Source organism: Bos indicus, chromosome 9 (assembly GCF_029378745.1).
Source record: "Bos indicus isolate NIAB-ARS_2022 breed Sahiwal x Tharparkar chromosome 9, NIAB-ARS_B.indTharparkar_mat_pri_1.0, whole genome shotgun sequence".
Classification (NCBI taxonomy): Eukaryota; Metazoa; Chordata; class Mammalia; order Artiodactyla; family Bovidae; genus Bos; species Bos indicus.
Window position 1 is genome coordinate 94,766,119 of NC_091768.1, and position 18,096 is coordinate 94,784,214.

Genomic DNA, 18,096 nt, shown 5'->3' on the forward strand with positions numbered 1-18,096 from the left:
GGAGACTGAGGACCTGGTGTGATTTGTTCAATCAGCAAGTGTCTGCTCGGTACTGGTGGCAGAGCCACCACTCCATGACAGGCGCACGTGGGCACAGGCAGACCCAGCATGTGGTGATATGATGCCCAGGGTGCCCGAGGCTGTGGGAGAGGGGCCGATGCTCCGGGGCGGGCGCCCTGGGGCAGACGAGATGAAGCCTGCCCTCCCTCAGGAGTTGCAGGCTGCTCGATGGAGAAGACGTGGGTTGAGATCACTGTGACCCCAGCCAACAGTGACGTGGGCCATCGGGAGGGTCACAGGCAGGATTGAGAGGAGCCGAGGAGGGAAGAAAGCAGATGAAGCGTCAGGAGCAGAGGCTGGGGGCCTCTAAAGACCAACAGCAGATGGGCAGGGCAGTGGAGGGTCTGGGCAGTTAAAAGCCAGAGGCTACACAAAAAAATACAGAGACAGAGAAGCAGACAGCGCACAGCGGATGTGTGGTTTCCGGGCCACACGGGCACAGCCGGTGCTCAGACGCACTGCTGATGGAATGACGCTGGGAATGCGGCGAGCGATAAGATCTGGGTTTGAGCCTGGGGAAGAAGGCTGGGGACAGGTTGTGGGCGGCTCTGCTGGCAGGTGATGGAGGCCATGCAGCGAGGAGGGGTGATGAGATCAGGATGGGACTGGACAGTGGGAAGGGGACGGGGTTGGGGGGGTCATAGCAGGTGGCAGGGAGGGGTCAGATGCTCCAGGCGTTTTTAAGGACAGAAGTCTCCGACTCTGGAGGCTGACCATACGTGAAGGCGAGCAGAGGTATTTTCTGAGCTGCTCAGGGTTGGGGGGACATCACAGAAAGGGGGACCCCCTGGGGATGGAAATTAGAAGAGTTTTGTTGGCGTTTTCAGCTTTTGATTCACTCGTCTCCTGCATTGTTCTGTGTTCTCTTGTAGCCTCATCGACCGAAGAGGGTACATTCAGCCCGACACCCCGCAGCCAGCCGCGCCCTCCAACGGGATGGCCACATACGGTGCCACACAGTCCCAGAGTGACATGGTAGGACCCGGGGTGCCCCACAAGGGCTCCTCTCCCGCATCGGTGTTCACTGACCCGTAACAACCGATCGCCTAGCTTCCTAGGACACACATGGCTCAGGGAGGAAAGGAAGCTTGAAGTGAAGGCAATGCCCATTGAAGGGTTAGCCCACCTGCAACAGGGGTGGGTGGTGGGTCGGTTTGTTCAGGGCTGTGTGGGAGGAGTACTCACACAACATTGCCTCCAGAAACATCTTGGACTGGAAAGCCCCCTCACCCAGAACCAGGCTGCTGTCCAGAGCGAGACAGAGCTGCCCAAGCAGGATGGGCCTCTGGAGAGTCCCCGAGTCCCCTGCTGTCCCCTTGCCACAGTCTGTACCCACTCCCCCACCCCCTCTTTAAGTGTGCAGCTGGCGGGGGGAACTCGGCCACCAGTTCTCCCCACTTGCAGCCCAAATCTTAATCAGCCCTGCACGCCTTAGTGCAGAGAATCAGACAAGCTGTTCGGGCATTGACAGCAAAAAACGGACTGGGCTGGTCTCCGGAGAGGTCCCCGTGTCACGCATCTGTGAAGGCGGGGACGGGTGCTTTGTTTTCACTCTGTACCTGGGAGGTGGGGCTGGGGCAGGTCTTTCCACGGGCACCTGAACTCACAGCCTGCTGGCCTGGACCCTCAGGGCCTTCACACTCCTCCGTGGTCTGGCAGGCACGGCCCCGCCATCAAGAGCAAATCTCTCTAAAGAAGTCTTTCTTGAAGCGACCCAGTGTGGCCCCAGCGCTGTCTGTAGACCTGAATCACCCACAACAGAGGCCATGGCAAACAGACTGGGACACAGATACGTGTTCAGAAAAGAGGCAGTGACCCTGCAGGACTTGGGCGTGGAGTCTATGCGGAGGCCCGGGAGCGGGGAGCCAGGAATGTCCCCTGCCTGTCAGCTTGGGGACAAGATGACCACACAAATCACCAGTGGGAAATATCAAAGGAGGTGCCAGTTAGGGAAAATCTGATGTCAGTATGTGGACTTGGGGTCCCCTTGGATGCTTAGGGGTGGGGGGCTGTCCCGCAGGCATCTGTATAGAAAGCTCGGGGGAGGTCTGCTCGCCCATACTTATGAAGACATGACGTGGTTTGTAGAAATTCACTTTGAAGTAGTGGAAATGTGAATCAACTTTATTTATTTTATTTTATTTATCCTAGAAGTACTCCATCTGACATTTAAAAAGAAAAAATAATTATAATGTGTCCATGTTTATCATCGGGCTATTAATCTGATTTCATCTCACAGACTGGAAGATTATTTTTTTAAATCAACATTTATTATCCTTTGCTAACTTTCTCTCTATCTGCCCCTGCCAATTCTGCCCCCACCAGATCAAATCAAGTTTCTTGATCTAATAGAGCAAGGGAATAGTTTCCCAGAAACCAACACAATATTGCAAAAACAGTTATCCTTCAATTAAAAAATAAATAAATTTAATTATAAAAAATAACCACTGAGGGGGAAAAAGATAATAGAACAGGGTGATTCTGAAAGACAGTGGAAGGAAAAACTTTGCAAACAGGCAGATTTAAGTAATACTGGACACGGCGGGGAAAGACAAGAGGGTGGGGTGTAGGATCAGAGAGCCCGGGGGTCACAGTGACTGACTCAGGGCTGCGTGATGTCACCAAGTCGATTTGTCCAGAGAGCCTTAAGTTAGTAAACCATACAATGAAGAAGGGGTTAACCATGTTCACCTCCCTCCTATCACCACTTTATAACAAAGGGCCTGGCACGCAGTAGGTTGGGGCTGGTTAAACATTCCCCTGCAGGGGCTTGCTTAAGGGAAGTTCTAAACAAATATTTAGTTTCTTCCTGTCTTCTTTTCCTCATTCCTTCCTTCCCCCGATTCCATCATATCTAGAAAAGGCTCCGCCCAGAATGTGGAAGCAGGAACTAACAGAAAAGGAGTTCTCTTTGGTGCCGTGACATGGCAACACGGCTTCATGCAGTGATGGCCTCAGTAGGCTCAAATTAACCCACAGGGCCAAGAGACAGGACACGTGCATTTTGCCCACTAGACACTGAGGACTATGAAAAGTTTTAAGACCTGAAGAAAGAACTTATAAGCTCCGAAACACAAAAACAGCAAAATCAAAATTAATAAATGTTTAATGTCTGCGAGACCCATGAATATGTCAACTTCATTAATTGTTAAATCTAGCTTTCATTAAAATTTCATTACCGCTTAGAAATGATTTGTAGGTTGGGTTTTTCTCACTTCATAAGAATTCCCCAGCACACATGTAATTACAGAGAAATCATTACCAATTATAAAGCGAGTTGCTCATAGACAGATACATTTAAATATTAACTGCCTTGGGGCCCCCTGCACTTCCTGTCTCGCCATGGCGCCTGTGTTCGGAGAAACCCAGGGTTCCACTGGGCTTAAGGCTGGGAGGTCTTTGTGGCCCCTAAGGCTCCTACCCACTGCAGGGAGTGCCCCCAATATGTCAGAACATGTTCAGGGGGAGGCTGGATCTGAAAGGTCTTTAAGGGACTAAGATGAGACATGCTGTTCATGGCCCCACAGGTCGGAAACCGGAACCGGAAGGTGGGCCAGGAGGCAACCTGTGCTCAGCCCAAGAGGGAAATGCTCAACACCCAGAGCTCCCAGCGGGTGGGAGCCCCCACCCCAGAGGCGCTCAGGCGGGGGGAGACAGCACCCCCCCGCGATGGGAGACAGAGGACTCAGCGTTGGCGGAAGGGCTCAGGGTTCCTTCCGGTGCAGAGCCTGTCACCAGGCTGCAGCGACATCACTGTGCCAGATAACCTTCCATTCCTCTGTGCATTTATAGGCCATTCAGGCACTACAGCATGAGTCTTTTTATTATTTCTGTTGTTCTTTACGGCTTCTGTGGCGTGTAGACCGTGTTAACGGGAGTAAGGGGAGAGGAGACAGCTCTGAATGGGCAAGGCTGGCACCAAGCAGAACACGAAGGCTGACGTGTCTCTGCCCCACCCTCCTCCCTCCAGTTCCTTCTTCACACAGCATAGTGTGTACTGAACCCCACACCTCAGCAGCAGGGAGCATTACCACGCGCCCTTCCAAGGCTTTCAAATAACTCACACCGGCCCTCTGAGCCTACTACTGATTTTATCCCCATTTTACAGACTAATAAACAGAGGCACAGAGGACTTTGGTAGACTTGCCCAATTCAGACGCCACACTTTGACCCCAACAGTTCATACTCTCAAGCCTACACTTGGCTACGCTGTGGCCGTCAGTCCTGACTGTGTGCAGGGTGACTTTCTCCCATATGCTTACCGTCTCCACATCCCATCACCCTCAACCTGTCTCCTCTGTCAATATCTACTCCTAGGAAAAGATCTGTTTTCAATCATCTATGCATCGAAGGGAATTTAAGTCAAATTTCAGGAATATATGAATTTTAATTGTGGATGAAAGATTTTGTCCTCTATTAAAAGCATTTTAATAGACTTCCCTGGTGGCTCAGACAGTAAAGAATCTGCCTGCGGGAGACCCAGCTTTGATCCCTGGGTCAAGAAGATCCCCTGGAGAAGGAAATGGCAACCCACTCCAGTATTCTTGCCTGGAGAATTCCACGGACAGAGGAACCTGGCAGGCTACCATTCATGGGATCGCAAAAAGTCGGACACGACTGAGCAACAAACACTAAAAGCATTTCAAGCAATAATAATAATAACTGAGTAGTAACTGTTTGTTCAGTGCTATATCCCCATTGTCTAGACTAGTTCCTGTGGTAGTTGAATTCAGAAGTGTTGGTTAAATGAGAGAAGGAAAGAGAGAGAGCGATGGATTGCTATGTGCCAGGCACCGGGTCAAGTGCTTCGCATGCATTATCGTCTCATTGAATCCTTATAGAACCACCTGATGTGAGTGTTCTAATCACCCCTTTGAAGAGACTGAGATTCAGGGATGCTAAGTTCGTGAAATAGCTAACCAGTGGCTAAGCTACTATTTCGTCCTTAGAAGTCCGACTCTAAGGAAAGTACTCTTCTTAACTATGCTCCAAAGTATCCCAGGTGCATGGTCTTCTTATGGGACAGAGTGACATGAAGTCTTCTCCCAGGGCAGGGAAACCACTCCTCCCAGGCCTTCCATTGCAGAAGGATGATAAATCTGCTGTGGTCGGTCACAAAACCAGCGGGGGACTGAAGGCAGCCTCTCCACAATCTAACCTGCAACTTGACTAAGCAAAAATCTATGAAGCTGCAGCCTCTCCTCTGTTACAAATGACAGTCTTAACCAATGACACGTTAGCTATTTTTTCCCTCTTCACTTGCTCCCCTAAGCACGAACCATTTTACAGCACTTTAGTCTAAGTGTTGACGGTTCGTCCAGGTAGAAGCATCAGTACCAAATGAGTTATTGACCTAGTCCAAGGGTGATCTCCACTGTTAAACTGCTCAGAGTTCATTCAGTTTCTTGGGTCTGAAAGTTACCATTTTTCATCAAACCGGGACATTTTGCCTATTATGTCTTCAATTTATTAATTTATTTATTTTTCCTTATCTCATTTTCTCTCCTCCTGGGACGCCAATTACTCATATGTTAAACCATTTGATGACATTGCCCCAAAGGATAAGTCCCTGAGGCTCTGTGCATTTTTCTTCAAACTTTCTCAGTTCTTCAAATTAGATAACTTCTTTTGATCTATCTTCATGTTCACTGATTCTTTCTCCTGCCCCCTCCAACTACTGTTAAGTGAATGCAGAGAATTATTCACTTTGGTTATTATACTTTTTAGTTCTAGAATTTTCTTTTGGTTCTTTTAATTTCTCTGTTGGACTTTATTTCTGTACTGAGATTCCTTATCTGTTTATTCATTGAAGCCATATTTTTGTATAGTATTTGAACATTATTATACTGCTTAAAGTCTGTATCTACTAAACATATCTGGGTTACCTTGGGTTTGGTGTCCACTTTTTCCCTTAACTCTAGATTACATTTTTCTATTTATTTATATGTGTATTGGTATTTTATTGACTACATTTTGGATAGTATATTTGTAGAGACTAGATTTTGTTATCTCCTAAAGAGTGTTGATCCTTGTTTTAGCAGGCAGTTCAATTAGTGGCTAATCATCTTGAACTTGTACAGGTGTGATTTATATTTTGTTAATGCAGATTTATGGGCAGTCCAAGATGTTTCTCAGGCCCTCTAGTTTGAGGGAGCTCAGCCTCCAAATTCTGTCTCTTCCAAATACCTGGCCAAATACCTGGTCAGGGTTTGACTTGTCCATCATTAGGGGTGGTCCTGGGTCTCTGTTTAGGGTATGAGTCTTTCTCCTAAGGTTCAGCCTTCTGAATGCCCTAGCTGGATGCCAGGCATGTTAACAAGGTTTGGGGGATGTTAATGTGATCAGTGGTCCCTGACATTCTTCTTCTCAACTTCCACTGTCTGTGGGCCTCTCTCAGCCTTATTACAGCTGCCGTTTCACTGGCTTCAGGGGAAAGGGGACAGGAGAGGGGACTCATGCTGCACATGGGCAGCACAGTTGTTGGCTACAGACTTGGGGGGTGGCCCTCACTGGCATCTCTGGCCCCCTTCTCTGCACAGCATCCTCTTCAGCGATGCCCTGCCCTACAGATCCAGCCGCTTAAGCTTCTGACCCTCTGATCTCTGCTTTCTCTGTATTCTGTTCAGCCTATACCATGGTGGGGAAATTCTCCCCAAGGAAAGGGCTGCTTGACTGTGGGGCTCGCCTGTGAGTTTCTTCCCTTTCAGGGATCGCGGCCTTGTACTGTCTGTTGTGCCCTATTGAAAAATGTTTGCCTCACATATTTTGGCCAGTTTTATATATGTCCTGTACACAGAGGGAATACTAGCCCAGTAGAGGTTACCATTCCTGGGAATAGAAGCCTTATCTCTGTGATCAGAGGACACTTTGCAACCAGCACTGCCATATTCCCCAGACACACAGTTTTGCTGCCTACTCCATCAACAGTAAACACCGATTTAGCTGTGGGACATGATTCCTCTGACCTAGAAGTATTTCTAGTGCTCACCTAGAAAGGAGGAACATTTGGAGACTTTATATTTAGCACCAGACTTGGCATGTTCCTTTGCAGAGAGATTCTAGGTATCTCAGGCCAAATTTTTGCCAGCTGTTTTATTATTAAAGTCTAGATCAGAAAGGCATTTCGCAAATGATAGGAAAAGTGCTCCTAGGGAAATTGCACTATTTCAGAAGGTGAAGGTAAAGGCTCTATCTAAGTCTTAGAAAAACATACTGATATTGCAGGGCCGGAGAATCAGGTAAATATTGATAGATAGCTGTCATCAAAGTGCCCACTGAGGTCTTACTTAGCATCTCAAAAATGGGACAGTTCACTGTTAACTTACCATCTCACATAATTGGGGAATGGAACTTCCCTCTACTACAGATTCCCAAGGAATAAAACATCACAGAAGTAATAAAGTGACATCAAAAGTATTAAAATGATGTGTGACCCAAGTATAGCCCTTGTCATGTGAATACCTATGAATTTCTGAGGAGCCCACGCTAGAATTTCGTGCACATAACCCCAGGGCCTACTGAAGATCGTATTTTCATTATTCCTACTTTCCTTATTATTGGCATTTGTTATTACCTTATTTTACTATGCATACCTCATTTGATTGTCAAATGATTTAAGTTCTGTGTTACATCAGGGTCATAGCTTGTTTAAAGCTGGCACTTGTAGCTACAAAGATCCTTTCAGATCATGTGCTAAACACAAAGATAGTAACAGTACATAACTGTTGGGCTATTTTTTTTTTAATCATTTGCTATATTTACTTAAACTCATTTTTATTTTTTTATAAATTTATTTTTTAATTGAAGGATAATTTCTTTACAGAATTTTGTGTTTTTCTGTCAAACCTCAACATGAATCAGCCATAATTAACCCCATTGTTAAATCCCCTCCATCCAATATCAAAACAAATTAAAGCTGGCAGTTGCAAGATTTATTAAACTGGTCTCACAGGAGTCCTCTCCATGCATAGTCTGAAAGTTCAAATATGATAGAGAAAAATAACTTGAGCGAACTTAAATGATAATGTTTTAAAAGAGAATAAAAACGAAGAACTCCTTCTAACCTACATTTTAGGTGAATTTTAGAAACTGATAGTGTTTTTATTAAAGTAAATGAGCATTCATAAGACCCCAGAACACAGTGTCACAGCCAAGCAGAGATAACCAGTGCCTGATGCTAATACTTTTGACAGAATTGGAGCAAAAGAAGTAAATATTTCCTTTATTCTTAATTTGTATAGGAAACCATCTAGAAAACTTCTAGCTTTGGGTTTGGCAGCATTTAATCTGTTTGCTAGGTTTATTTCAGACAAGAAGTCAGCCAGAGTAAAATAATATGTATGCCAGCAAGAGCAATTTTATTTGAAAATCTGCAGAAACAAAAATAATTTATCTCTATGGTATTTTAAACTGTAACATTAAGTGATAATGTGTGTGACATCTGAACATCTGAAATGATACAGTTCTTTGCAAGTTAAATGCCAGCGCTTCGTTTAGACAGTAAATCAGCCAGCTGTCGGGGACTTCCTGCAACCACAGCAAATGTTCCAGCACTCCAGACAGGATTAGTTTTATGCTGTGGACAGAGAGGTCTGCCCATAGACATTCTCACAAGCAGTCAGGTTTCTATTCTATTAGTAGTCAGCGTTTGGATGATTTTTGGCCTAAAATAAAAAGGCAATTTCATAGGGTTCAACCTAGTATTTCACAAACGTTGTTTTGGAATGAAAACAGGAGTTTCTCAATTTTCTCTTCTTGGTGATGGATGGTCACTGTCCGATCTCTGGCTGCTTGGTTATTTTTCCTTAAGATTATATAACTGGTTAGATACACTGAAGTATACCTCATGGCTTCTTGGTGTTAATGCTGGACTATCAGCCCTTCTCCAAGGAGTGAGAGAAAAAAGTGAGCAGGAATGGCTCCCTCTACTGGTTGAGGATAAGAGTCCTCAGATAAACAGCCAGCAAGGCGGGTTGGTGGCTTAAAAAGGTCAGAGAAGAGTTGTTGAGTTCAGTCGCTCAGTCGTGTCTGACTCTTTGCAACCCCATGGACTGCAGCACACCAGGCCTCCCTGTCCATCGCCAACTCCCGGAGTTTACTCAAACTCATGTCCAGTGAGTTGGTGATGCCGGAGGGAGGGGAAGAAAAACAGAAGAAAGAGAGAAGAGGGGGAATAAAGTGGGAGGGAAGTCAACAAAGGAAAAGATGGAGAAGGAAAGAGAAGGAAGAGAGTTGGTGAAATCAGAGAGAAAGAAAATTAAATAGAAAAATCAACAAGAAATGGGCCAATAAGGATTAGAAACAAAGGTAAAAAAAAGGCAGAGGTGTAAGGACATTTTTTCATGGGTCATCTTCACAGTAACCCTAAAAATATTGGCCATTTTCTCCCTGGAAGTTCTCACACAGGAATTATAGCCAGGAAGGTTTACCAGCCCACTCTCCTTGGAATTCTGGCAGTGTGCAAAATGAGGAAAAGGCTGGACTTTTTCTTTTTTAAATCAGCTATCTCCTGGTCATCGAGTTTCTTCTAAGAAGATGCTTGAAACATGCAAAGTTAATATGAGAATTATGAATTCCACTGTGGAGAGGCATCACGCTCTCCTTGGTTGGAACCCACATTAGTATCCTGTTCCATGCTGGTAGGAAATTTATACAGACAATATCCTGTGGAAGAAAGCCTGGTCCCTGGGCACCCCCAGATGGGAACTGGTCTTCTAAACAGAAATCAGTTTGAATGTGGCAAACGGTTTTCAAAGTCATGGGTTACAGCAGGATTTAGACACTGAGGTTCAAGCTGGTCCCAGCAATGAGTGTGTGTGCTCACTGATAGAAGCTGGCCGCAAGGGAAACTGGGGGAGGGGTGAGAGGGTAAGTTCATCATTAACATGAAAGCAGTCCCCAAAGCAAGGGAAATAGCCACAACCAGGCTCCGAGAGACAGTCATCTTTTAAAATATTTAAACAAATCCCTGTAGAAGAGGTGATCATGTCAGATAATATGTCAGCATTCAAAATAGTCATTTTGAAAAGACTTGTGACATTTCGATTTTTGAAAAAACTTAAATGGTTTAGGCTACATGTTTTCTTTCACATATTTAAGTCCTTAAGCTTCACCCCTGGAAAATCAGAGAGCACTTTCAGCAGGAGGCTGAGCACAGATTGGCTACAGTTCGAGCATGTTGTGGGTTTGGCCACAGGAAAGCATCAATAGACATATGCAGGAAGGACCCAGGTTTGGAGGTACCTGAGTCATTCAATCTGAAGCTCTTTTGAAGAAAAAGAAACCAACTTGCAAAAGAAAACAAGTAAGGCCTTGGAAAACAAGCAAACAAGAGGCCCTGAACTTAAGCTCATAGCTTCAGAGAAAACCACCTCCAGGCGTTGCCTAGCAAGGGATTGCTGCCCAAGGTACAAAAGAAGCCAAGACTGTGGCACCGGTTTTTGAAGAGAGAAAGAACTTTATTGAAAGGTTGACCCTCAAGGAGACAGGACTCAGCTGTTGCCTCCATCCAGTTTTGGGGCGAAAATGAAAGGGGTTGGGGGAATTTCAAACTTGGAAGCTGGTCGACTGGTCTTAAGTCAGCCCATACAAGCCACAAGTGCTGCCAGAAACCAGGTTTTTCTTACTGAAGGACTTCTCGATTCCTACAGGGCTCCAGTGGCAACACTTCTGTGGGTTCCATAAACTGAAGATTCCTGGTTCCAGGGTCACTCTGGAGACATGGATTCCTATCTTGCATATGCACAGTGCTGTCTCTCTAAATATTTTCTTTGATTAAATCAACAATCTATTTAAGCAGGCAAAACCAGTTTAAGTTGGTGTTGTTTCGCAGGTATCTCATCTAAGTCAGCACAGGGTGCTTTAGGTGAACTCTCAGAGGACCCCTCAAACTTCACATCAACTTCCCAGTGAATATGAACTCTCCAGAACTTAACAGACCACGGTTGGCCCCCTTTCATCCCAGGGTTTTGGGATGGATGTCCATGAGCTCTGCTGCACAGCATGGCTGGAAAGGCATGACCAGGAAAGGGAAAAGGCGCCTGACAGGAGACAGGAAGGAAGAGATAAAGAGATTGGGGGGCCCGCCTCTCCCCTTGTGCCGCTTGACCTTGGGAATTTCCTCCAGCTTAGACCTCTGACATATTTTCCTGTGAGTCTGGAAGAGGTAGTCACAAGTACTTGGGCCGACCCCTAAAACAGAATTTGCCTATCAGTTTTCAATGTTTTAACAAAAGGCTTTCTTCAGGTCTGCAGAGACGAGCAAATCTAGTCGGAATTTCATCTTTCTCAAGATCTGGGGATGTTGTGGAGACAGAGATTTTAGGATGAATGAGGGCTTTCCAGAAAGAAAACTTGAGAACCAGATTCCATCATCCAGAAAGTGGCCTGACTCGAGCAGCATCTCAGCCCTGGGGTCGCAGGCCAGCTCAGAGGCTGAGTTTGAGCTCTAGGAAACGGAGGCGGCACGAAAGTTGAGCCATCACCATCAGCCAGGACACTAATGGGATTTTCATAACATGTTCTTTGCAAAGCACAATATATCCAGAACCCTGGCATAGTTTCCAGGAGATGAACATTTAATCAGGAAGGTTGCCCTTCCCCACCTCTGTTCTGTCAAGATTGAGCCCATGTGCTGAACAGAACTGACAGCGTTGGAGACCGTGAGGGGCCCTGAGCTGCCTGCCTCCCCCAACAGCCCCACGGCTCAGCACCCCCCAGTGGCCAGGGTCCCTGCCCCGAGCTGCAGCTCCCTGCAGGAGCAGAGAAAGCTGCACGCACGGCTTAAGCACTGCTGTGGCAAAATGTTCAGGAGATGACTGGGGAAATGCAGACACTAAAGGACTCAAAGCCTGATAGCCCCTTTCTAGCACTTTTTAGTGGCATTTCTGTCTCATCCGAGTGGCCCCTCCACCCCTCTTCTTGAAGTTCCCTTGGCTGGGATGAAGCCGTGATAGAAAAGCCAGGATCTTCCCTGAGATTTGCTTTCCCTTCTTAAAGCTCCATTGTGAGCCCTATTCTTGTCTGGAAGCGAGGTCTTTGAACTTCTGAAACCTGAAAATTCTATAGTGATTGCGTCTCTTCTATCCCCCTCACGGAGGGTGGGGGGCCGGCTCAGGGATGGCCCACTACTCGTGATTTTAGAAAGAATCCCATTTGGCTAGGAAGGACACACACACCCCGGAGCAAAAGAATAAAAGAACTGTGACTTCGGGAGAAACTGTTTTTCCCCCTGAAGCCTGTGTTTTGCCTGATCTGAGTGGCTTCTGTGCACGGAGGCTGAGTGAGTGATGGCAGTTCTAGTCGTGTCTCTGGGCAGGAAGAAAGGGAAGCTCCTCTTTCACAAAGCTGCGAGTATGTGGTTCGACAGTAACTCTGGAGTTCAAACGAAGGGAATGGGGATGATAGACAAGCAATATTTATTAAGCACCTGCTAGCTGTCAAGTGTGCAGTGGTGAAAAGGGGCTTGCAGTCAGACAATGCCGGTCCCAAATCCCGACCCATTGCCTACTTTTATCTGTAAAGTTTTGAAGAAGGCGCCCACTCACACGAGATGTATATGTAAAGAGGAGAAATGTGTTTAAGAGCTTCCGCAGAAACAGAATGGAGCGCCTAGCTTCTTACTTGAAACGTTATCAGGATATGCTCCCCTAATAGCCACACTTGCTCCTGAAACTCACTGAATCACCACACAGATTCAAGTTCAAGAACTCCAGTCATGAGAAGTCTCTTCTAGTTACTCTGAAATTTGCCCACAGCTCAAGGGAAGGGGTATCAGAGACCCACGTTCCCCTTGCTAGAAATGTGTTCCCACTATTTCCTTTGCTCAACAAGATTAAGATTTAAGAACACTTAAAAGAAAAGCAAATAGTTTTGTAAAATGCTGGCATTCTCTTTCAGAGTTAAGAAAACAAAAACCACAGCTCAGTTAATGGTTCTTGAAGCTGATAAAAACTTAGCAGTGAGGAATTTTCAGGCTTTTACAAATAGTGTGATCAGGCCCTCAGGCACTTCTGTTGCCCCTGTGTTTTTCTTTTTGTGTGTGTGGCACAATATACATACGTAAAATGTACCATTTTAACCATGTTTAAGTGTGCAATTCAATGGCATTAAGCACATTCACATTGTTATCCAACCCTCTGCTGCTGCTTCTGCTAAGTTGCGTCAGTTGTGTCCGACTCTGTGCGACCCCATAGACAGCAGCCCACCAGGCTCCCCCGTCCCTGGGATTCTCCAGACTAGAACACTGGAGTGGGTTGCCATTTCCTTTTCCAATGCATGAAAGTGAACAGTGAAAGTGAAGTCGCTCAGTTGTGTCCAACTCTTAGCGACCCCATGGACTGCAGCCTACCAGGCTCCTCCCACTATTGGAAAATCCATGGGATTTTCCAGGCGAGTACTGGAGTAGGGTGCCATTGCCTTCTCCGTATCCAACCCTCACTACCATTCATCTCCAGAACGCTTTTCTTCTTGCAAAGCAACACTCCATACATCAAAGGGTAACTCCCCAACCCTTTCCCTTTCCCAGAAGCCCCCATCCTACTAGACTCCTCGAGGTGCCTCCTATAAGTGGATTCATACAGTAGTTTTCCTTTGTGTCTGGCTTATGTCACTGAGCATGATGTCTTCAAGGTTCATCCATGTCACAGCATGTGTCAGGATGTCCTTCCTTTTTACAGATAAATGTCTCAGTCGGTCAGTCAATTCAGTCGCTCAGTCATGTCCAACTCTGCGACCCCAAGGACTGCAGCACACCAGGCTTCCCTGTCCATCACCAATTCCCAGAGCTTACTCAAACTCATGTCCATCTAGTCGGTGATGCCATTCAACCATCTCATCCTCTGTCATCCCCTTCTCCTGCCTTCAGTCTTTCCCAGCATCAGGGTCTTTTCCAATGAGTCAGTTCTTTGCATCAGGTGACCAAAGGATTGGAGTTTCAGCTTCAGCATCAGTCCTTCCAATGAATGTTCAGGACTGATTTCCTTTAGGATGGACTGATTGGATCTCCTTGCAGTCCAAGGGACTCTCAAGAGTCTTCTCCAGCACCACAGTTCAAAAGCATCAATTCTTCAGTGCTCAGCTTTCTTTATAGTCCAACTCTCACATTCATACATGACTACTGGAAAAACTATAGCTCTGACTAGATGGACCTTTGTTGGCAAAGTAATGTCTCTGCTTTTTAATATGCTGTCTAGGTTGGTTATAGCTTTTCTTCCAAGGAGCAAGCATCTTTTCATTTCATGGCTGCAGTCACCATCTGCAGTGATTTTGGAGCCTCCCAAAATAAAGTCTCTCGCTGTTTCCCCATCTATTTGCCATGAAGTGATGGGACCGGATGCCATGATCTTAATTTTCTGAATGTTGAGCTTTAAGCCAACTTTTTCACTCTCCCCTTTCACTTTCATCATGTCTGCATAGACCACATCTTGTTTATCCATGGATGCTTACTTCCACCTTTTGACTACTGTGAATAATGCTGCTGGGCACACGGGTGTACAGGCCCCAGGGGAAGGTGGGGTTGTTGTTTGTTTGGTTTTTTGTTTTTGTTTTTTTAACTGTTGTGTTTTGGTGTTTTATTTTTTTATTTTTTTTATTTTTTTTGCTGTGCTGGGGTTTAGTTGCAGCATGTGGGATCTAGTTACCTGACCAGGGATAGAACCTAGGCCCACCTACACTGTGAGCGAACACAGAGTCTTAACCACTGGACCACGAGGGAAGTCCCAGGTGCCTGTATTTGTAAAAGAATGTGGGTAAAGTGGTTTTCAGCATAGGAGCCACATCGACCTCAGCCCAGGGCAGGTGCCAAAGCCTGTGCCTCTTTCCCCGGGGTTGTTTTTAAGTTAAGGCCTGTCTGCAAACAGGGGCCGGAGCATCCAGCCTACTGCAGCTGGGACCCTCCACCCCAGGTCCCCATGGGTGACTGTTACTTTGAGCAGCTATTCAGACTCCAGGTGTCTCCAAGTGGAGCTGGGCTACAGCGCATGCTCTCCGCCCTGTCTGACCCAGATGTCACTAACTGGTTTCTCTCTCTCTCGCATCCCGCCCCCTCCTGCCCTCTATGTCCCCTTTCCTACCCACCCCCCACCCCCCTTGCCATCTCTCGTCTCCTCTTTGCTGGCTCCCTGCCGCTCTCCAGTGCGACCAAGACCAGTGCATTCAGAGCACCAAATTCGTTTTGCAGGCCGCGGCCACGCCCCTGCTGCAGAGCGAGCCCAGCCTCACCAGCGACGAGCTGCACCTGCCCGGGAAGCCGGGCCTGGGCACGCCCTGCGCCAGCCTGACACTCGGGCCGCCCACGCCGCCCTCCTCCATGCCCAACCTCGCCGCCGAGGCCGCGCTCACGGACATCCTGCCCCTGAAAGACGAGCACGTGGGCCACCAGTTCCTGACCCCGGACGAGGCGCCCTCGCCGCCCACAATGCTGGCGGGCAGCCCGCTGGCTCACAGCCGCACCATGCACGTGCTGGGCCTCGCCAGCCAGGACTCCCTGCACGAGGACTCGGTGCGCGGCCTGGTGAAGCTCAGCTCCGTGTGATCGCGTGGCCCCGGCCCGCCCAGGGGATGCTGCCCACCGTGGGAGCGGCAGGCGCGGCGCCCTCACCGCGATCCCCCACCGTGTGACCCAGTGCGCGGGTGGCCAGCACAGCTCTAAGCCCTGGGGTAGGAAGACCCCTTCTTGGGAGAGAAATCGGAGGGCCCAGACGGGCAGGACCTCAAAGGCTGACAGCTTGGTTTCATTTGAATTTTCTGCCCCACCCTGACCGGCTTCGCTAACAATGAAAATAGAGACCTATTTTCAGGTGTTTGGAATATGAAGGGTGGGCCTTGGGGGAGGGAGACAGCCGCGGGAGGCGCCCCCCAGCAGAGTCTGGGGGGCTCCTCTTGCTGCTCTGGACCAGGTAACAGAAGGTTTAGGACCCTTGTGGCCGGACTGAGGTTGCACTTAAGTGTTATGCTACTAATATTTGAAATAGACATGCCATTCCATTTGTTAATTTAAAAAAGGGAAAAAAAAACCCGACCAGATGTGGACTGCATGCCACGCTCCAGTCTGTGCACGGTGGTGACGGTATTGGAAAGGAACTGCTGCTGCTTTTCTTTCTTCTTCTTTTTTTTTTTTAATTTCGTGAATTCTCAAGTGCTGTTTTATGGGAAGACGGTGCAACAGACCAAGGCTAATGGACCTTGCCATCCTCGCCAGCTTCTTCAGCTTAATTCTACACAAGTAGGTGGCGCCTGGGCTGCGGAGGGGCGGGTTTTATCCTATCCAGTATCAGTTAACCTTCTGTTTAGTAGTTAACCTGAGGTGTTGTGTTGCACACACACAGCACTGCAATCTTCACCTCCTTGTGTGACCAAATTCCTGTGGACAGCCAATAAAATGACGTCCTCTGTTATTTCGGATCTGTGTACAGTTATCCTTCTCAGCTGACATGACACCACCACCACCCAGATGGCCTGCAGAGAGTTCGGTTTTATTGAAGCAGCTCTAGTGAGGAATGGTCCCCAGTCAAAAAACCAGCTCTTTGAATTGTGGGGGATTCATGGGATGATGGGGCTTCCCTGGTGGCTCAGACAGTAAAGAATCTGCCTGCAATGCGGGAGACCTGGGTTTGATCCCTGGGTTGAGAAGATCCCCTGGAGGAGGAAATGACAACCCACTCCAGTATTCTTGCCTGGAGAATTCCATGGACAGAGGAGCCAGGTGGGCTACAGTTGTTGGGGTCACAAAGAGTTGGACACGACTGAGTGACTATGGCTGTGGTGGAATTTGTTCCCTTTTTACAGATTGGGCCATGATTACGGATCTATGGCCAGTTGTGGGGAGAGGGCTCAGGGAGAAGCTGGGCTGGGGGCGTCTGCTCTGCTTTGGGCTGTGTTTGAGTGTTGCCAGAGCTCAAGGGTAACTTGAGATCCTGGTAAAAGTGTCAACAGAGAGGAGGAGAAACTGGCTTATTTTAGGCGGGGATCATGTCGATTGTCATTCTTATCCAGACACTAATCAGAATGGAATTAAGAAAATTACCACTTCACTCAGGGTTATGTATCATCTAGAAGGGAACCCACCAGCTCTGCATTTAGGAGGGAAGCCACTTGGAAGGCAGCTGCAGGGACTAAACAGCCTTCTGTCCTTTCCAGACGATAAACCCAGCAAGCAAACCCACTCAAGTTCAAAGTTGGGCGCTTGCTCCTCACAGCCACATGAAAGCAAGGTGCACTGATCGGTGACACCAGAAGCCCTGGATGATTTGCACTGATGGAAAAGGGCTGTTTCTCCTGAGGAAGAGTTCCCCTCATATAGAAGAAAAGCAGAAAAGAGGAAAGAAATAGAGAAGCACAGTTCAAGTCTTCTTTGGAATAAGGTCATTTGTTCATAGGTAAAAAAATAATCTGTGCTGAAAATAGCTGCAGTCAGTGAGTTCCCTTCTAGATGATACATGAGCCCGAATGAAGCAGTAATTTTCTGCAGCAAATCTTTGAACCATCCTTATGTTTCATACTCTGTACATGAATAGAAAGTGGGAAAGGTAAATTATGTGGCCATTTTTTATTTTCTGGGCTGCTTCACAACCTGTGGATTTATACTTCACACTTGGAATTTACACTCACAGGGACAGAGTCCTTCCTTACGCAGCCACACACACCCACTGTCATATACACAATTCTCCTTGCAGACGCTGCTTATGAGCAAAAAGTGACAGCCCCTCAGTGTGTCTTCCTTGACTTCCCAAATTCTCTCTGTTCTTTGCCTCCTTCCGTCTGCTCCCCAGAGACCCGGGAGAGAGTTGGACCTGGTGAGAAGAGAAAGGTGGCTCAGTTCTCACTGCTCCCTGTGTGGACAAGTCCATTCCTGACTTCTTCACCTGGAGGAAAAGACAACGGCCTCTCCATCTCTAACATCCTCTGATTCAGTGATTGCAATTTCCCATGACCAGTCCTCTTCCCACCTCACTGGGAAAAAGTCCACGGAGCAAGGATCGTTACTCACTTTTCTCTACATGAGGCATGTTTGCTTAATATTTAATGTCAGTCCTCCAT

The 18,096-nt window shown here is 47.3% G+C and overlaps 1 protein-coding gene across 4 annotated transcripts in view; it reads left to right on the top strand.

Moving 5' to 3' along the window:
- The window catches only part of ZDHHC14 (zinc finger DHHC-type palmitoyltransferase 14), a 291,942-nt gene extending 275,488 nt beyond the window's left edge, over positions 1 to 16,454 (top strand). For 2 of the 4 annotated variants that reach the window (XM_019967634.2, XM_019967635.2), the window contains exons 8-9: positions 933 to 1,035; positions 15,194 to 16,454. In XM_019967634.2, the coding sequence (XP_019823193.2) occupies positions 933 to 1,035; positions 15,194 to 15,592 (502 nt within the window). In that variant the 3' untranslated portion in view covers positions 15,593 to 16,454. The remainder of the gene's footprint in view (positions 1 to 932; positions 1,036 to 15,193) is intronic. The other 2 variants (XM_019967637.2, XM_019967638.2) reach the window with 1 other exon arrangement.
- Positions 16,455 to 18,096: the final 1,642 nt, after the last annotated feature.